General features: G+C 51.6%; 1 protein-coding gene across 22 annotated transcripts in view; it reads left to right on the top strand.

The window, feature by feature from the left end:
- MAPT (microtubule associated protein tau) overlaps positions 1-19,356 on the top strand; it is a 91,801-nt gene extending 72,445 nt beyond the window's left edge. For 11 of the 22 annotated variants that reach the window (XM_075911146.2, XM_075911148.2, XM_075911152.2 and 8 more), the window contains 6 exons: positions 1,362-1,415; positions 2,013-2,278; positions 7,826-7,918; positions 12,846-12,927; positions 13,378-13,490; positions 19,091-19,356. In XM_075911146.2, coding sequence (XP_075767261.1) covers positions 1,362-1,415; positions 2,013-2,278; positions 7,826-7,918; positions 12,846-12,927; positions 13,378-13,490; positions 19,091-19,306 — 824 coding nt within the window. In that variant the 3' untranslated portion in view covers positions 19,307-19,356. The other 11 variants (XM_075911159.2, XM_075911142.2, XM_075911160.2 and 8 more) reach the window with 8 other exon arrangements.
- The last annotated feature ends 1,087 nt before the right edge of the window (positions 19,357-20,443 follow it).

A 20,443-nucleotide genomic window follows, 5' to 3' on the forward strand; every position in this document is an offset into this window, starting at 1 on the left:
GCAGGAGGCAGGAGTCTTCTCTTTTCCTAAAATCACTGACAGGGCCACGCTTCATGTGCAGGTTGAGTTTTGAGCAGAGTGTCCCCCAAAGTGCGCAACTCACTTTCCTGCAGGAGAAAAAAATTCCTTCCTCCCCTACTGAGGGATGTCAGGAGCCCAGACTCCTTGGGAAGATGAGTGTAAGCTGTACTGTACTTTCACTTCTGGGGTATGAGGGATTTGAATAGTGCAGCCCGCATGGCGCCTAAAAGCTATTGGTGGCTTCCCATGGTGGGGGAAAAAAGGTCCATCTGAAACTACCCCGTTGGGTGCTGCAGCATCTAGCTGAGGCTCGGTCACAGCCGGAGAAAGAAGGTGGGGAATCGGAGCTCTCGGTCTGGCAGTGTGTTCCGAGTGAGCGTTCCGTCGGGATAGTCCATGTGGTGAAATCCCACAGGTTCTGGAATGCTGATGGCATGAGAACCTGTCTCGCATCTAGTGCGGTGGGAGATGGAGCACTAGGAAAGTGGGGGTGGAAATTGTATTTCATCTAGTTCTTGCACAGCGCTGTGTTCTGCCTGTGCAAGGCCCGTTCAGTGAGAAGAGGGTCTCTCTTTTTACAGACACAGTTAGATAGGATGGGTCGTCTTGTACGTTGGGGAACCCCTATAGCGTAGCCCCTAGAGTTCATTCACTGGAGTTAGAGAGTAAGGTGTGTGGGGGTGGTAGCACTAATTTTTATCCGCAAAGACAATGCGGAGTCCTGTGGCACCTTAGATTTACTTGGGCATAAGCCTTGGTGGGCAAAAACCCACTTGCATCTGACAAAGTGGGTTTCTGCCCATGAAAGCTGAAGTCCAAATACATCTGTTAGTCTCTAAGGTCCCATGGGATTCCTCATTCAGCTGTGAATAGTTTTTGTGTCGTAAGCCCGGTTACATACTGGTCTGTCTGCTTCCTTTATAAAGCCGTCTTGATTTAGGATGACAACTGCACGCCTTTGTCCTCCAGTTAGAGCCTGCTGGAAGTATAATTCATTGGATGCGCTCGGCTATAATTTGGAAGACGTAGGCTGCTCCATTTTTTACTCCATCTAGTTTTCATTTTGTGTTGATGGGTAGCTCTTTCAAAAGGCCGGTCATTCGCCCCCCGAAAGGGGCTGTACTTGAACAGAGACATCTTTGTAAATCGTTTTGATGTAGGATACGTTCTCCTCACACAATGTTGGGGGCTTAGGCCGGCACTTTTGATGCTTTCTGGATACAAATTACCTTTCAAATGGCGTATCTTGCTGAATATTTGTTTATCCAGAAGCTGGTAAAACCTTTACTAAAATCGGACTCATGATTGATTTTATTTAAGTTTCTTTAACTTTCTTCCAGCAGGCAGGAAGGAACAGAGAAAGCCACCCTCCACAGCAGCAAAATCTGAGAAAGGTAAAATGTAAGGCTTTCCCCCGGTTTGATCCTGGAAACAATTCAAGCTGCTCAGTTGTCTGAGCTGTTTTGAAAATACTTCGTGGTATCAGGGGTTTCCCTTTTCCACAGAGCAGAGAGCCACAGGGAACAGCCAGCTGCTTAAAGTGGTGTGAGGCAGCTCTGTGGCTGCTGGTCCGGGTGTGGGGGCCCGCAGGCTGGATCTGGCTGGCAGGCCACCACTTGCCTGCTTCTGTCCTAGCCAGAGGCGGCCCGTGAGCCTAGGCAGACTCGGCAGTCGCCTAGAGCGCCGCCGGCCCAGGGCACCCGATGATGATGTCATGGCCATTGACGGCCGCGCAGGCAGGGGCACTGATTGCGTCTTCTTCCTGGGGCGCCAGCTGCTGCAGCCGACCTCGGGCCGCTCCTGGCCCTAGCTGATAAGTAACAAGTGGGAGTAGCTGCCCTTGAGGGTGAATTTTGACTCCGAGTGTTCCGCAAGCCGAATAGCAGACAGGCGTTCTTGGAGCGGGTTGCTCGATTAGTACACATTGATCGCACTTCATAAAGAGCCGCACGTCTCCCCTGCACCGCCACACGTGTCTCTGTAAATTTCAGGGGAGCCAACCAGGTCTGGAGACAGAAGTGGTTACAGCAGCCCAGGCTCCCCCGGGACCCCCGGCAGCCGTTCCCGCACGCCCTCCCTGCCAACTCCCCCTACCCGGGAGCCGAAGAAGGTGGCAGTGGTCCGCACGCCACCGAAATCCCCTGCTTCTGCCAAGAGCCGCCTCCAGACGTCGACCGCTCCCATGCCCGACCTGAAAAACGTCCGGTCCAAGATTGGCTCCACTGAAAACCTGAAGCACCAGCCAGGAGGTGGAAAGGTAAATCTGAAATCTGCTTTCCTTGTGGCAGTAGGGTTGCCAGGTGTTTGGATTTTGCTCAGACTGTCTGTTATTCAGGTCCCCTGTCCAGTTAAAAAACAACCCAGAAAATACCGGACATGGGAAATATCCGGTATTTCCTGTTTTCCTTGGACTGAAGCCTGGCGCAGTAGCCTCTCCTGGAATTGAAATGGGGGGGGAGGGGTGTTTCGAATTTACAAGGGGGTGTGTGTCAGGGCCGATGAGGGGTGACACCGTGAGGATGTAGGTGGGCTGTTTGACACCATAGTTCACAAAACCTGGGGGCGGGTGTTGGGGAAATCCAGAGGGGGTATATACCTCCTTGGGGGGGAGTGTAGGGATATCCCTGGCCAGGCGGGTGAGTGAGGAGCGTGGGGCCTTTCCCCCTCCCCCCCCCAACAGTTTTGGTCTCCCCCTTTTTTCCCCCCTTCAACAGAATTTTTTCCCCAGTGTTTTTTTTTTTTTTTGGGGGGGGGGGGGGGGTTGGGTATATTTTTTTTTTTTTTTTTTTTTGTGTGTGAAACCATCTGGCAACCCTACGAGGCAGTCGGGCAGACACGGCTTGGAGTATTGGCTTAGAGTGGAGAGCTCTCCCTTGATTTGCAGTAGAAGGGGGGCTGGCCCGGCCCGGCCTTAGGGCAAGGTGAGCAAGGCTGTTGCCTAGGGCCCTGCGCTGCCTGGCACCCGCCCACCCGCCTGCTCACTCTCTGCCCAGCCACGTGGTGCAGCCACCCGCAACATGCCGCCTTGGGCCCTGCAAACTCTTTGGCCGGGCCTGGGGCTTGCCACCTCTCCTGTTCTGTCAGCAGCTGTGGATGTAGCTAAGTTCCAGCCAGTATCTGGGTTTGACTCTCACAAAGGGAGTTTGCTCGCCTGGTTTTGGAAGCCAAGGGAGGGGCATGGGCTGCAGAGCCTGAGTTCCAGACCCAGCTGCAGCCTCAAAGCCCTGTCTAGTTAGCTGTGATTGGAGCACTGCCATGAGCCTGCTAGCCGGACTGGGAGGAGGTGTGGCACGTAGGCACTTTTTTCACCCAGGTTACCACCTGCCTGGGAAAGGGAAGAATCCAGACTTATGGGCGTTCCGTCCAGGAAGATGTATGGAAATAGTCGCCTGCTGTCTTTTCACACTCTGAAGGCTCAGCTCTGTCCTTTAGGGGCCAGGGGAGGAGAAGCTGGTACCGGAGCAATGGGCAATAGCTGCGTTTAAAGCTTGTCGACGCTTTCTGGAGCCTTCACTTTTATGGTGTTTGCACTTGCCAGGGGCCCGCTGACTAGAGAGGTGCATCAGCTAGAGGTTCCCTTGAGGCCTCTGACTGTTCCCAGTATCCGCTTCCTGCCTGGCGCACAGTGCTTCATAGGACTCAAACCCCAGAGCCAACGGCTGCTGGAATTTTTGCACCTCTGCCTCAGCAGGAACCAGGTGTGCCTCCCAGGGTGGAGTAGGGACTTGTGTCTGCAGTGGTCACACGGCTGCCGCAGTGAAGGAGAGCAGTGAGTGTAAATGTCCCCTGGGTGGAGTAGTTGATGGAACTACAAATAATTCCTGGCTGTGGCGCCGCTCTTGTGGCCCCAAACCTGTCCCGTTTAGAGGGGAACCCCTCGGGGATGGGTGCTCTGTACGTGTGCAGGGGCAAGTGTGTGCGGCTGGCGGAAGAGATGGATTAAGAGACGTATTAGCCTGTTGAAATCCGAAAACAAACGTTGACTCGGAGATAAAATCCTCTTTAGAAACGAGCCAGCAAAGGAGTTTGTCTTGTTTTGAGGGGTCAGGAGACTTGTTGGTCTCGCTAGAATTCCACATCTTACCTCCTCTGTACTGAGATTTCACCCCGTTCCACACGAGTCCCTTGGATTGGGATCCTGACCCAGGCAAGGCAGGTGATGGAGGGGCTAGTCTGTACACCTCATCCACCTGTTGCCATAAAGAATCCCTTCTCCCCGTTTCCCGGGGTGAATGCTGGAGGGCACTGGACAGTGGGTCCAATTACAAGAGTCTGCAATTTCTCCGAAGGATGGCTCACTATGTACCTTGTGTACTGTCCTTGGGCTGTTGGGGAGCCATTTTATGCGACTGTGTAGGAGATTTGCTGAGTGACTTAGTAAATGTGTAACATCGGCATTTATATTCGGTGTGTCACCTTGAAGGGCTTTTTGCGTTTCTTGGCTTGTATTTTTAAAAAATGAGCGTTCTTTGCTCTAGCTGGCAACTGTCTATTCAGTTGCCATGTTCTGCTTTTCTGAAGTCGGGGCTGGTTTGTTCTGCTATCTGAAATTGCAGTCATCCTTGACGATACCTTTGATGCCAAGTGCAGAGTGCTCAGAGCACCAGGCTAAAAAACTTTCCCCATTCTTCCAACCATGCAGCCTTTCTGGCAGGCTTCTGGCATGCACAGCAGTTTTCCAACCACCTGCATTAGCACATCCAGTACACTAGGGCTGGCAGTCTTTAAAATTGCAATAGTGCCACAGTTTCAAAAGTGAAAAGTTGATTTCTTGAAAATGGATTAAACCCGACGCTTTGTTTGAACAAGCCATTTCGTCTTGGAAGTCAGCTTTCTAATCTTCCACCGGCATCCTAATGAATAAACGCCTGTTTCTTTTTTTACACTAAGAATAAGAACAGTTGAACTTCAAGATTGTTTCTGTTGACGGGGGGAAATGGGTGGTACTGCTTTTGGGATCTTACTGCTACTAACTATACTTGGCTTTTATGATATCCTTAGCAGGATAAACAGAGCTAGAGTGTCAGGAACAAACTGAAGACATTTGGAGTTTGTTTTAAATGGCAGTTTAGTCTAGTGAGGGGTCTCCAAACTTTTTCAGCACAAGATCACTTTTTTAATGTAAGTGCAATCCAGGATCTACCTCAAACCCAAATCCCCTTGCCCCGCCTCCTTTGTGCCCCTTCTCTGAGACCCCGCCCCTTCTCACTCCATCCTCCCTCCCTCCCCCCTCTTCCCCCATCCTCCCTTCCTTTCACCAGGCTGGGGCAGAGGGTTTGGGCACAGGCTCTGGTCTTGGGAATTTGGAGTGTGAGGGGCTCTGAGCTGAGCCTGGGGGAGGAGTTGGAGTGTAGGAGGGGGCTCAGGGTACAGGCTCTGTAAAGGAGTTTGGGTCCAGGGGGCCCAGGGCTAGGACAGGGGCTTAGGGTGCAGGAGGGAGTTCATGACTGGGGGAGGGGATTGGAGCTGGCTCCAGCAGGGCCCTGCTTACCTCAGGTGGCTCCTGGGTTGTGGTGCAGTGGGGCTAAGGCAGGATCATCCATGCCCTGGCCCTGCACCACTCTCCAAAGCAGCCAGCAAACTCCCTCCATCCCAAGCCCTGTTGTGCCCCTCCCCCATTCTGTGAAGACAGAATACAGGGTGAGAGGGAGCATCCTGACATCAGCGCCCCCTCCTCTCCTTTCCCCGCTCTGCACCGCAAGCAAGAGGCACCCAGGGAGGGGCAGCTCCAAGGCAAAAGGCAGGAGATGCACAGCAGTGGGGGAAGGAGCAGCTGAAGTGTAGGCACTTGACAGCCCCTTGGCCACACCAGTCAAGATCACCTGTCAAATGCTCCAAGATCGACCAGGAGATCCTGATCGACTGGTTGGTGACCACTGGTCTAGTGGGTGGAGCACAGTGCTGTGAGGCCATGGCGTTGAATGACTTCTAATTGTTCCAGGTATTTCCCCTCATCCCTTGATTTCAGTGGAATGTTAGTGGAGAACAGCTCAGTGCACGTGGAGGAAAGGCAGACAGCAAACGGTTCAGGGGGGGAAATGTAACGGGAGAGACCGCAAGGTCTATTGAATTGGCTGGGTCTGTGCATGTGAACTGCTGCCATTTGAAACGACTTGTTGCTGTTTTAAAAGCCCATCCAGAGGGATTTGTTTCCAGATTTGCAGAATGACTAATCGTGCTGAGACTAAAAAAATTCCCATTGGAGACTTTTTCAGCCCCCAGTTTGTACATCTCCCTCACTGGCCCTTTAACAAGCAAATGCAGAAAGGAGCCCTGGAAGGCAGCCTTAATGATGATAGCAGGGCCAGAAGCTTTGCTGAAGTGTGCATCTCCCGCACAAGCAAAGAACAGAGAACGCAGTTCACCTGCCTGTGTGTGTATTTGGAACTCCCCCCTAGGCAGGCGCGTCAGGGAAGTCGGTTTTCTTCTTTTCTCCTCTCGGATATTGGCGGTGTTGCTAAACAGTAACTTTCTCAGAAAGTAAACTTACGCCTTGTCTGCATGCGAAGTTGCACTGGCCTCGTTAAAGCAGAACATGCTGTTATACCCATCAAGGTGCTTGTACCCGTAGATTTCAAAGCCAGAAAGGACCATTAGATCACCTAGTTTAACCTCCTTATGGGGAGGGGTATAAACTATGGTGATATAAGGTACCACCTTACCTGTATAACTGCGTTCATGCTGGGTGCTGTCTTGATACACTCGTCTCTGTAAAAATTCATCTCCCAAATAGAAATGGTTACCTGGGCAACAGATTTGTCTGTAGACCAGGCCTCAGTTAGGGTGACAATCCAGGCACTCTGAGAATAACAGTATGTAAGTCACCTATATGTTTGTGTGTATTTAGACCAGTGATGGGCAATAACTTTTGGTGGGAGGCCACACCAAGATTTTGGAAAGTGGTCAAGGGCCGCACTTTTCCATGGAGGAGATGAGGAGAGGGGTTTAGCTGTGGCAAAGACTATAAATTGCAAAGACTTTGGTCTCCATTCTTTTATAGCTTGTTCTGTCTCAGATGTTTGAAACTCTCTGGAACAGTGTGTGGGGTTTGGTTCGCCTCCCCCCCCCCCCCCCCCCCCCCCCCCCCGCCCCCCCCGCCTCCCCCCCAACCCTAAAGTGCTGTATTCTGTATTTCTGGTTTGTGCTGTCCCTGGCTGGCTGTTTCTGCCTTTTCCATTTTCACTCATGCTCCACTCAAGCTCATTTGAATATATATGACTATTCATTATTTTTTAAAGTTTTTTTTTTTTTTCAGTTACAGACTAACATGGCTACCCCACTGAAACTTGCCTCTGAATGTGCTGAAGGAAACAGCAGCCTGGTGTGTGTGTGTGTGTGTGTGTGTGAGAGAGAGAGAAAGTTGCACGTTTTTCTTACACAGTGGAGATACCTGTAATTGGTCTCAAATTGCTGGGGGGGGGGGAGAACTAGGTTGGATATTAGGGAAAACAATTTCCCTAGGAGAGTGGTGAAGCCCTGGGATGGGTTCCCTAGGGAGGGGGTGGAATCTCCATCCCTAGAGGTGTTTAAGTCCCATCTTGACAGAGCCTTGGCTGGGATGATTGAGTTGGGGTTGGTCCTGCTTTGGGCAGGGGGTTGGACTCTGACTCCTAAGGTCTCTTCCAGTGAATTTTAACAGCTGCTACTCACTTTTGGTGGTCTCGGTAAAGCCAGTAACTTGAGAAAGCCGCATCACGCTGTCCCGTTACCCTGGCGCTCTGTGTGGGGTGGGACGTCCTCTGCCCTTTGGGTTGATCTCTGGGGGCTTGGTGGTGTTACTCATGCTCTTTTCTGGCTATCAAAGGTGCAGATAATTAATAAGAAGCTGGACCTTAGCAACGTTCAATCCAAGTGTGGCTCAAAGGATAATCTCAAACACAACCCGGGAGGAGGCAGTGTGAGTACTCCCACACCTTCGTGCACTGTAACAGAACTTACTGAGTGCCGTAGATGTCTCCCGTGACCGCATGTTTGGGTAGCTGTGGGTGATGTGCTAAGAAATTAACCCATTAACACGGATGACAAGATTAGAGAAACTCTGCCAAGTCCTGAACGGTGTTGAACAAACAGATTTAATTGACTGTCCTTCAAGAAACCGTGTTCTGTAAGGAAATACCTGGTTAACCCAGCGCTTTCTAGCTTCCTGGAAGTGCCTTATAGTCTGCAGCATGGAATGACTGTAACATACAGCAGATTAGGTGGAAACTAAGGGTACGTTTAGACTACATGCCTCTGTCGCCAGAGGCATGTAGATTAGGCTACCAGATATAGGAAAATGAAGCGGCGATTTAAATAATCGCCGCTTCATTTAAATTTACATGGCTGCCGCGCTGAGCCGACAAACAGCTGATCAGCTGTTTGTCAGCTCAGCGCGATAGTCTGGACGGGCGGGTGTCGACATCAAAGGTATTTGTCGACCACCCAGGTATGCCTCCTGGGATGAGGTTTACCTGGGTGGTCGACAAATACCTTTGATGTCGACACCCACGCGTCCAGACTATCGCGCTGAGCCGACAAACAGCTAATCAGCTGTTTGTCGGCTCAGCGCGGCAGCCATGTAAATTTAAATGAAGCGGCGATTATTTAAATCGCCGCTTCATTTTCCTATGTCTGGTAGCCTAATCTACATGCCTCTGGCGACAGAGGCATGTAGTCTAGACGTACCCTAATACTCTCTATGTGCCAGGCATTGCTACAGGTAGGAAGTGCAGACAAACTGAAGTCCCATTGTTCTGTCAAGTGCCATGTACAATTGCAACACCACATAAAACACGTAAATGACCCAGTCACTGGCCCAAGGTTGCATCCAAACTCAGGTAATGGATGATACGCGCATCACCTTGTCTCCAGCATGCTTCATGCAGTGACCTAGGAGGACGGATGGCGGAGTGTCGCTGGGTTCGCTGATATGCACATGGGAGCTCGCCCGTTTAAGCTGTCATCCATATAGTGATGCTGGCAGCTTGGTAGAAGCTCTCTCAGTTTAAAAACACACACCCTGCCCTCGTATGGACGGTGAAGGGAAAAACTCCCCGAAACTACATGTGGAGTGAGTTCACCAGCTGTTAAATCAGTAGGCGATTGATCTGCTGTGTCTTCACACTGCAGTTGGAGGCAGGGTGCCTAGGCGGAGCATGATGCGGCTTTATATAGGCCACGTTTTGGGCAGTGTTGTCTGTACATTAAACCCAGTTTCTGCCTCCCCATGTGAACCCACATTGAACTTCCAGTTGCTGCCAAAACTCTGGAGTAACTTAATGGATTTGCATCACTAAGACTGAAGGAGCAGTTGGGCTCCGGGTGGATAAGGCAAGAAGGTGACAGGGCCACAGGGAAGAGTATCTCAGAAATGGTGAAGAGCACCGGCTCAGAGATGGGTGACCGGCATCTGGAGTTGTGTCCACGCGGCAGCAGCCTTCGGCCTTTTCAAACCAATCGACTTCCTTTTGTGTTCTCCCCTCTGTGGTTCCCCTCCCTCCCCGCTGGAGCTGGGCGCGAGGAGGGCCTGTCCTTTCAGTGTTTGCAAACAAGCAGGCGACGCAGCCATGACGTCAGGTTGTGAGGTGGTTACCCTGTTTAGTTAGCCACCAGAAAAACTGGCTCATCCCACGTGAATTGGCCTGTTGAAGCCAGTTTCCTGCTGGCGGGAGGAGGAGGAGGGGAGTTGTGCTCCCTCAGCACCACACCCCACGCGGCCTGATTTGTACCCGGCATCCACGGTGCTGCTGTGCGCGCTTTGGGAAGCCAGCCCAGGAGTGTGCGCTTGCCGCTGATTCACTCTAGAACGGGCAAGTGAATGTTCTTGCCAGTAAGACACAAGTAAATGGGACAAAAAACAGGACTATGTAGCACTTTAAAGACTAAGATGGTTTATTAGATGATGAGCTTCCGTGGGCCAGACCCACTTCCTCAGATCAAATTGTGGAAGAAAATAGGCATGACCATATATACCAAAGGGATACAATCAAAAAAAGTGAACACATATAAAAAGGACAAAAATCCCTTTTTTTGATTGTATCCCTTTGGTATATATGGTCATACCTATTTTCTTCCACAATTTGATCTGAGGAAGTGGGTCTGGCCCACGAAAGCTCATCACCTAATAAACCATCTTAGTCTTTAAAATGCTGCATAGTCCTGTTTTTTTGTTTCGACTAGACTAACACAGCTACATCTCTACTACTATTCTACAAGTAAATGGGGAATGAGCTGTTGCTATAGCAACATTTTTTTTTAAAGAAACATTAGGCACAGAGCCTTTAGGGCATCCTCTGGTAATCCAGGGAGACCTCTTTTTTCTGCTCCGCCAGAGAGAGACCTTAGGGACAGGGCGGTCGGAGCATTGCACCGGGAGCCAGGAACTTCTGCGTTCTAATCCGGGCTCTGGCCTGGCTCCCCTCTGGCATCTTGCTTTGTCCCTCTGTAGCCTCCTCTCTGGAACGGGGTTGGCTTTTCTCTGCCTTCAGGAGGCTCATGAGGGTTAGTGGATTGAGGTCTGTGACCGAGGCATAGTGAGGGTGTTATGCGCCTGGGGGAAAAGCAAAATTTGTGCCCTCCCCCTCCTCTCCGGTTGCGTGGCAGGGCCCCAAACCTGGTGCACGGCTGAGCCCAGCCCGGGAGGAGGAGTGGGGGGAACTTGTACCACATCTTTCCAGGCCCCTGCACACACTACCCAGCTGGCAGAGATGGAGGAGGGTGGGGCTGGGGGCAGAGAGGTGGGGAGGAGGCCCCAGCCAGCAACGGTGGGCGGAGGAAGAGCAGAGGAGCAGAGGAATGACGGGGAGCGGAGGGGACTAAATTGGCACCCCCCCAGCATGGCACCCAGGGCAGCTGCCCCTCCCGCCCTTCCTCGCTAAGCCCCTGGTCTGTGAAGAGTTTGGAGGGGAGGCTAGAGAATGACCATTTGTTATTTGCCAGCTGCTTTGAAGATGGAAGGCACTTTAGACACCAGAGCTCAAGACGCTTCATTCTGGCTTGTATTTTTTTTATTTGGTTGCTGCTTGATGTTCCTCAAAGGTGTTGGAGACTTCTTGCTCGCCAGTGTGGGGAAGCTGTGGATACAGCGAACGGGGTGTTATTGTGGTTCTTTGTGTCACCCTTTTTCTTGCCTCTTGTGTGGATTGAAAGAGCAATTTCCCTGTGTCTGTCTCCGTTCCCGACTCTCTCCTCTCTGTTGCTGACTCCCAGGTTTCTCTTCACTCCAGTTTCTCTCTCCCTTGCATGTGGAATGAGCGCTCTGTGGAACCACACCAAAATAAAGGAGGGTTGCAGCCACTGTAGTGTTACCATCTGGCTTTAACTCTCAGGGATATAGGGGCATGTTTCCCTCCTGGTTTCTGCTACTGATGTTGCTGGGGTGTGTCTTTGTTTATATCCCTGGTATGTCTGGGTCTCCCAGGCCTTTCGAGACTCAATAATCAAATTGTTTAGTGTCTTCCAGTGTGTTCTTACTTACAACTCCAAAGCCGGAGTTACTTGAACTGTCCCTGCTGTGGTGTGTTGCAACACTGCTGTCTTGTGCAACCAGTTTAAATGTTTCCAAAGGATGTTACCCACAGTCCCCTCCTTCTCTTCCCCCTCCCCCCCCCCAAAAAAAAGATTCCAAGCACTTAGTGTCATATGATGACAGAACTTTGAACTGGATGGTTTAAGTGGCACTGTGGAAATGAAATGATTAGGTAGGTGCACACATTCAGGCATGCAAAAAAAATTTTAAGGCATCGTCATTCCAATTGCAGGGGATCTCAACCATGGTCTTTCTGAGCCTCCCCCAACATGCTATACAAACTCCCTGGCCCAGCTGTACCACAATTACTGGTTTTCTGCATATAAAAGCCAGGGCTGGCCTTGTGGGTAGCAGCAGGGCAGTTGCCTCGGACCCCACATCGCCAGGGCCCCCCAGAGCGATGTTGCTCAGGATTCAGCATTATGCAGTTGTAAAATCCTCCAAGTGGATTTGAACCTGGGACCTCTGGAGCTCAGTATGGGAGCTGCTACAGCTTGAGCTATAAAGTCAGGTGGTGCTCAGCCTAGACTGTAGAGGTCTCTTTCTTATCTGTTACTGTAAGAGATCTAAGAGGCACTGCATGAGAGAGTGAACCACACTAGGTGTGTGGCTTATACAGTGATGCTTTCACATTCGGCCTTAAGCCCGGCGAATCTACTTGCTGGTTGTGTTTGGTTGACTCCCTGAAACCTGCCAACGACCCTTTAGGGGGCCCCAGACCTCTGGTTGAGAACCACTGTCATATGGTATAATACTGTGGTTTTGTGTCTTAGAATGATCACTTTGTGACTCATTTATTTTAAACTCATTAAGTTTTAAAGAAAAACTTTAATTCCATTACAGCATTTTTCAGAAACACCTATTTCAGTCACTTATTCTATGCACATTGATCATTTCTGTTCTTTCAGTTTTTGTGGACATAAACTTTAAGTTTTACATCAGAAAAGGTATTTATTTTTTAAACATTTCTCTTTAGTAATCTTTTTTTTTTTTTTTTTTTTTTTTGGTTGATCTGTATATGAAATTCCACTTTTTCCATCTCACTGAATCACTTTAAACTGCCTTTGCTTTCCCCTTCCTTTGGAGAAATGATGATAAACTTGTGCATGCAAACATGTTGATTGTGGAGAGGCTGCTACACACATGCTTTAATGATTTCATGGTTTCTGGTGGCAAGTTCTTCTGTAATTGCTCTTACGGGTTTTAAACTTCACTTTGTCTCAAATCCAAAGCACATCCCAGTGTATTTTTTTCTTTTTTACTACTCTGGGATGCTAAAACTTGGGTATTCTTTTCCTTTCTTTTTTGATATGAACAGGTGCAAATTGTTTACAAGCCTGTAGATCTGAGCCATGTGACCTCCAAATGTGGTTCCTTGGTCAACATTCATCATAAACCAGGTATTGTCTGACTTCGTTATGCCTGAGATCCCAGGTGCTTTCTCCTAAGAGTTTATAACCTAAATTTTAAACATACCAAGCCAAGGGAGAGCGATACAGAGCAGAGAGGCTGGGCTGAAGATACAGGGATCAGAGAGTGACAGAGAGAAACTGGTATGGGAATGGGCATCCTTACATAAAACCCCTGAATACCTGGTTTGTCCCTATAAAATCAGGACCTTTGGTCGCCCTGGCAGAGAAGAGAGCTCTAGCCGGGCCTGTGTGGCTTGGAACACCAAGGGTCTGTGCATTTAAGATTCGTCATTTTGTCTATCCCCCACCTGCCAGGACATCTCGGGGCCCAAGCGTGACAACCCTAGACAGTCAGACAGTGGATCAAAGCTGCTTGACTTGAGAAACCTGGCTTTCGTTCTCTGGCAGCGGTTAGCCCCGCTCTGCTTTCTCTTCCAGGCGGCGGCCAGGTGGAGGTGAAATCGGAGAAACTGGACTTCAAAGAGAAGGTGCAATCGAAAATTGGGTCACTAGACAACATCAGCCACATGCCTGGAGGAGGGAATAGAAAGGTAAGAAGCCGTACTGTACAGAGAGTTCCCACCATCCACTCGCAGGTTGGGGGGGGTAGGCGTGAGTTCGCAGGCAAACACGGAGTCGTCTCTGGACACAGCAGCTACAACCGGCTTTATCGTGTTTCAAAGAAGTTTCCGCTTCTCTAGATGCTGGGGGTGCTCTCTGCCACAGTTCCTCTGATGACCAGCCTTCCCCTTCCTTGCAGTCACTAGGGGTGCATCTAGACTCCGTGGCTCCGTCAAAGGAGCCATGTAAAGTCGTTTACTCGACATAGTCCACGAAGAGGGGATTTAAATAATCCCCGCGTCATTAAAATAAAAATGGCCGCCATGCTGTGCCATCAATCAGCTGACCCGGCACAGCACGGGAGTCTAGACGCGGCGCGGTCGGCAAGGGAAGCCTTTGTCGACCGCTCCGGGATGCCTCGTGAAACGAGGTTTACAGAGCAGTTGACAAAGGCTTCCCTTGCCGACCGCGCCGCGTCTAGCCTGCCGCGCTGTGCCGGATCAGCTGATTGTTGGCACTGCATGGCGGGTATTTTTATTTTAATGAAGCGGGGATTATTTAAATCCCCGCTTCGTGGACTATTTCGAGTAAACTACTTTACATGGCTCCGTCGACGGAGCCATGTACTCTAGACGTACCCTAGAAAATTTTGGAGGAGAGGGTTCTGCTGCGGCTAAAAGCAGACAAAGCGGATCTAAGTGGTGCTGCCGCTTGTAGGTTTCTTTTCCAAACACATTCATTATCACCTCCTGGAAGTTTAGGGCTCCAATTCAAGCACAGGTTCAAGTTTGTTGGATTTTAGCGGGATAGAAGCAAGTTCAGCATGTGCATAAAAGCTGCCTGATCCTTCGGTCAGGCTGATTCATTCCTTCCCCGAGTAACTATTTCGGTTTCATGCCAGTGACCTGCTAGCGTGGCACCAGCACATCTCAGCAGAGCTGCGGGAAACCCCCAGATGAAGGTGCCCCACAATGATCATGCTAGCGCTGTGTAGCTAAAAACCAGGATGTTCCATTTACTCCCATGAGATGTTCACAGAGCAGCAGAAATGGGCAGCTGGCCGATAATTTTCTCCTGAGGGTGGTTAGGATTAAAACAGGAGCTGTGTGTGGCTTTATTGCAAACACATGTTAACTTATAAGCTACTGGCCAACTCACCCCAACATGTGTGGCTGGAACTTCTTCGGAATAGACTTTATTCTCCTGCATGTTTTTAAAAGTGCTGTGCATGCCCATAGCATTAGTGATAAGGAGCTACACTTCACCAACCTGGGCTTGGCACAAATGCACGTGTGTGTTTAGGGCCTTTGAGGCTCTCCACACTTTTACCACTGGGGTGGAGCAGGGTGTGTGTGTGTGTGTGTGTGTGTGTGTGTGTGTGTGTGTGTGTGTGTGTATTTACAGTTCTTAGCCAATAGGCATTGTACTATAAGACATGAATTTGACCAAGTGATTTCTTTGTATTGGACTTCCTACTTTTTCTGTTCTTGCGCTGTAGTGTAATTGACTGACTGCACACACACCTCCGGCTTCTATATTGTAAAATGTTGCAGCTTATAGTGGGATTGGCATCTTCCTTGGTGTTTTTTTTCAACCTCAGCTGCACAGTACAAACCAGACTATTGACTCTAAAGCTGGCATTTCAGGAAAGCAGTCTGTTAATGACTTGGCTTTAATTAGAAAAGCTCAGGTTTGTTGGCGTTTCAGAGAGAAGATATTCATTTCTGGCCTCAAAGTACAGTCTCCCAATATAGTCTGAGCAGATGGGCTATAAGGCTGCTGCAGTATTTGACATCTGAAAGTCGATTGCATTTGTGCATATTTATTAATTTAAAACCAAATTAGAAGAACACAGGGAAATCTGGTAAGAATTCATATTTTTTAACACAGTGGGTGGGGCGGGTTTTATCATTCGTTTGGGGAACGTTGCAGGGTTTGGAACCATTAAACCTGTGACAAGGTAAGGTGCTTCCATATAGACCCACTAGTCTGCCAAAGTTATCGAGACGACTGCTTCTCGGTAAGTGAAGCATGTGAATAAATGCTCTGCCAGTCGGGATACTGCCAAAAAAACCTGTCAAAAGTTTTCAGTGTAAAAATACATTTTTGCTATTTGCGCATTGCTGTGTGACTGCAGCAAACACGCGACTTTTAGAGCGGTTATTTTAGCTGTTTAAACATGGAACTTGCTTGGCTTGTGTGTCAGTTTTCTTTGTGCTGAATGCCCTTCTCTTGACTGTGCTTTGAACAATTCCCTGTGAGGGGGTGATGCCATTAGGAGTGCATGCTCCATGTGGCCTCATTTTCAGAGAGATTTACTCAGCCTAATAGCGATCAAACTTCACAAAGAGCCAGTAATTACACATTTTTAAAGTTTCTGGGTCTGTGTTTACCCGGATACCTTTTTTTCTTTAAGGCCTACAAGTGAATTGTCCATTAAAACGAATATCCATCGAAGATACTTCATCATTCCCTGTTCATTGACACTGTAAACATTAAAGGCCTGTTTCAAAACACAGCCTTTGACTGAAGACTTGGAGGATAGTGCTTGAAACATTCTTACAGCAAAGTGAACGGCACCAGCATCTGCAATGAGACACAGAACAACACGGGGGGGTTGAGGAATTAGGCAGGAATCATGCGAGGGTGCTTGGGTGGGGATATTGAAAGGTGGATTGGAGACGGTAGCACAAATTATTAGTTTTTTCTGCAGGAGAAGCAAACGGAGGAAGGTTTATTGTTGCCTTGTGATTGTTCGACATTCTTATCGCAGACTTGACTAGATGGAAAGGTCCTGTCCAGGTCTCTGTTCCAGCACTTGATTTTTGGACGCACTTTGTAAATGTCTTGAAAAGCTCTTGCGCTTTCAGCATCTTCCAACAAATGCTCTGGCTTCTCTGCGAAATCTCTTGGCTTCCTTCCCTTTCTCTCACTGGCAGCATCAAGCTGTCCTGTGCACCTCTGTTCCTCAGGCGGCTTCCGCACCTTTTCATCTCTTCTCATCCCCTTGTACAGTCACTGAGCCGCAGTTGCAAGCGTGTTGCCTTTTGGAGAGGGGCTTTGTTTGGACACACAGTGTTCCAAAGCTGCAAACGGACAGCACAACAGCGTGGCATCTCTGATTCCTGGGGGTTGCGTATCGCAGGGTTGGACTTCAGCCGTAAGCCTCATTCAGTCATGTCACCAGAAGTTCGCCCCTTGTACGTTCGTAAATATCACCGTGGGTGCATCGACCCTGCAAAAACAAGAAACAAAACACCCCACCCTGCGGCAGCGAGTCGCCGAGCTCAGGTCAGCTGACTCAGGCTGGCACAGCTTGGCTAAAAATAGCCACCAGCTCAGAGACCTTCCCCTCTTGCTGAGTTCCAGACCCTGGGCTTCAGCCCAAGCAGAAAGGTCTGTGCTGCTGACTTTTAGTCCAGTAGCGCAAGCCCGAATCAGCTGACCTGAGCACTGAGACTCGATGCTGCAGGTTGGTTGGTTGCGGTGTTGGACGTGCCCCAGAAAGTCCAAAGAGGGTAACAAGATGCCCTGCACAGGCCGGGCGGAGCCTCCGGATGCCTCTCGTGAGCTACCATGTGCCAATACAAATCCCAGGTGGCAGTGGATTGGGCCAGGACGGAACTGGACCTGTGGCCTCTTCGGGCTGCAGCTTAGGGCTTCCCGCCTGAGGGCAGTGAGGTCAGGAGAGGGTGGGCGCTTGGCCATGAGCAATGGGAAGATGTGGCTGACTCTGCCACCAAAGCCCTTCCCTCAGGACTGGCCCACAGGAGAACTTAAATACTCCCCCAAATACTTGAGGGCGGTTTTCTCCAAGCATGTCTACACTGCAGCCAGTGGTGCAGCAGCCCAGACCCTGACGTGGGCTGTGCGAGTCCAGCTGGGCCCCGGGGTACACACCCGCCTTGTTGGGGTGCACCTCACTCTGCCTCGTTTGGCCTTTGCTGTGACCTTCTGCTCAGGCTGGCTTCATTCTTGCTAGCTCAGCTAGAGTCACTTCTCTGGCTGCAGAGTAGACACCCCCTTGGCGACCGCAGGGTGTTCTCGGGCTGTCCCAGCCCTTCCGCTTCTGAGGGCCAACAGGGTCCCAGCCCCCTGTTGCTTCCTGTCAGCTTGGACGTGGTCCGTGCCCTCTGCAATTGTCCTTTGAATACGATCATCAGCAATGGTGCTCGCTCCCCCGGGCCAGCCCAGAGGCCCTGTCTACGCTCCGTGGAGTCAGGCCGCTGTGAAGAGCAGCCGGCGTTCGCCTTGGGGCGTGCAGCTCCATGCTGCAGCGAGAGGCTGTGGCCGAGAGGAAAGGCTGTACATGCTGCTGCAAGCATAGGCCTAGCCAGGGACATGTCCGGGGGCTGATTCCTGACCGCTGTCAGCACCGCAGACCTCCGGGCTCCTGGTACAGCTCTGGCTACAATTGCATTTCTCCCTGTGCATCTGCTTTGGCTCGTTTCTCCGGGCGTCTCCTTTCTCCTGGCCAAGGGGGGAGGCTTTCCTCCTCCCACCTAGCTCCAGCCCTGTCGTGTGCGCTCGCTCTCTACGAGCCGCGAGAACGTTCCCTGCTCTCCTTCGGCGCGGCTTGCCGCTCTCTTCCTGTCCTCCCCTCCCTCCCCCTCTCTTTGATGTAGGTTTGCACTCATTGGATTTGGTTGCTGATGCACTTTTGTGCCCCACCGATTTCTCCACCTTGTAGAGAGAGAAGGGCAAGGAAGAGGAGAGCGGTGCACCACACGGTGTGTGTCAGAGCCCCCCCAGTGCAGGGCCTCAGTCAGTGCTCTCTGAGGCCTCCATCCCCGAGGAGAGCCCGCTCCCCTGCTCGCAGCCAGATGGCGATGCCAGTAAGTAGCCACTTAGCTTCCCACTTCGAGCTCGCGTGTCCGCAGAGGGGGGTTGGGCTCTCGCAAGCCTTGGCCGTCCCGGCGGAGCCGCCTGGACGTGTTCGGCAGCTGCGCTCCCCGCGGGATCGGCCACGGGGGCGACAGCCCCATCACGTTTCGCCAATGACGGGAACCGACCCCTGGGCAGGGACAGGGCTGTCCCCTGCTCCGTCGGCGCTGTTCCCACGTGGTAGGGCAGGCAGGCAGGTAGCTCCTGTGATGTCCTGGTCCTGCCTCCTCTCATGAGTTTTCCCCATTGGCCTTAACCCGCAGCCGGCCCTGTGGCTTGCCCCAGGACAAAGCGTTTCCAAGGGGCATTTGGGGGCAGGCTCAGACACCTCACTTTTGTAAACCTGAGCCATGCGGGGAAGCCCACAGCGTCTGCCCCCGAGCTGCCGATCCGGGTTCTCTAATCCCCATCCATCTGGCATAGCCGAGTCCTGCGAGGCCGGGGCTTGGTCTATCTGCATGAGGCATCGATCCATTACTGGCCAAGGGCTTCCTCCCGGCTTCGCCCTGTCTCAGGACTGGAACTGGAATAGAAGGTGCTGTGCTTGGTCTCCGTTCACCTGCTTCCTCCTAGCTGCGGCCCCGGGCTGGCCGGTGGGGACCGAGTGTTCACTTACCCGTTTTAAAAGGCCTCTCATGTGGGCTAGACCCAACCTCTCCCCTCCCCCCCCATGCCGGGGCTCACCCTCTGCCTCCTCTCTGTGCAGATCGAGTCTCACAAGCTGACTTTCCGCGAGAATGCCAAAGCCAAGACTGACCACGGAGCCGAAATCGTCTACAAGTCCCCCACCGTCTCCGGAGATGCCTCCCCCCGTCGCCTTAGCAACGTCTCCTCCACTGGCAGCATCAACATGGTGGACTCCCCCCAGCTTGCCACACTAGCCGACGAAGTGTCTGCGTCCCTGGCCAAGCAGGGCTTGTGATCGCCTGGCCGTGGGCGGAGAGAAGAAAAATAAATCTGGCCTTCTCCCTCTGTTCCTTTTACAAGTACCCCCTGCCCCCCCATGATTTAACCTGCTTTTAACTGCCCCTTCAGCTCTGCCTCCCGGACTTCAGAATCGGCCACCGCATTAGCTAGAACCCTGCCCTCCCCCCGGACAAAGGAACCGGCCACTCCCACACCAAGCCCGTTGGGTTTCTGGAGCGCTTGGTGCGCCTCAAATATTAAATTCAAGGCCTGGTCCCCTAGTGCCACTGCAGCCAGACTGACCCCCGGCCCCCAGAAACCCAGCGAGGCCGGCACCTCCCCTGCCGCCAGCAGCCCCCCTTCACGGCCTAAAACGTGTTTGTCAGGGCACGTCTCTGGGAGCAGACTGCCCCCTACTGGGGAGGTCGGGGCACTGCAGGCACCCTGGAAAGGGTGGCTTGCCCATGGAAGTCTCACGTAGACCGTTCCAGCTGTGTCCTCCCCAGAGGGGAGACACAAGGTAGCGGAGGAAGCAGCTTCCGTTGGACCCTCTCTGATGGTGAGAGAGACAGAGGCTTTCCAGCTACATGGAGCTCCCTCCTCCTGTCTGGAACAGCTGCTCCATGTCACAGCAAGGGCCAGGGCCGCAGGGATGGGCTCGGTGTAGCTGGACAGCTGCTCTTGTCATCAGATGAGGGGCCAATACAAGCTGGTCCCTCACCCCTTTGTCCCCAGGGAGACCAGCAGCTGCCTGCTGAGGGCTACAGCAGCAGTCCTGGCAAACAGACACACATGCCCCGAATTTGGCCCCGAAACTGTGAGAGTTCTAGGCCATAGGCTGGTGCCCAGGCTCCGACTGCATCTCCTCAGAAAAGCACCCGGCTGACTCCCTGCCCCCAGCGAAACCGGCTCTCAAGTCCTGGGCAGGGGCAGCTTCCTACAGGGTGTACTGGCCCTGGCAAACTAGCCCTCCTCTGGGAGCTGGTTCCTTTGTACAGGCAAAGGCCTCGCCGCTTTCTGGTTTGACTCATGCATGGGTTTAGGGCTGCTGCTTTTCCCGCCTATCAATGGCAACTGGCCAGTTTTCTCCCGGTCTCTTTCCCTTACAGAAGCATTTCAGCCTCCCCTGGTTTCTAGGGGCAAAGCCGGCTCC

This window comes from Pelodiscus sinensis, chromosome 29 (genome assembly GCF_052426305.1).
Source record: "Pelodiscus sinensis isolate ZL-2025 chromosome 29, ASM5242630v1, whole genome shotgun sequence".
In the NCBI taxonomy this organism is placed as follows: Eukaryota; Metazoa; Chordata; order Testudines; family Trionychidae; genus Pelodiscus; species Pelodiscus sinensis.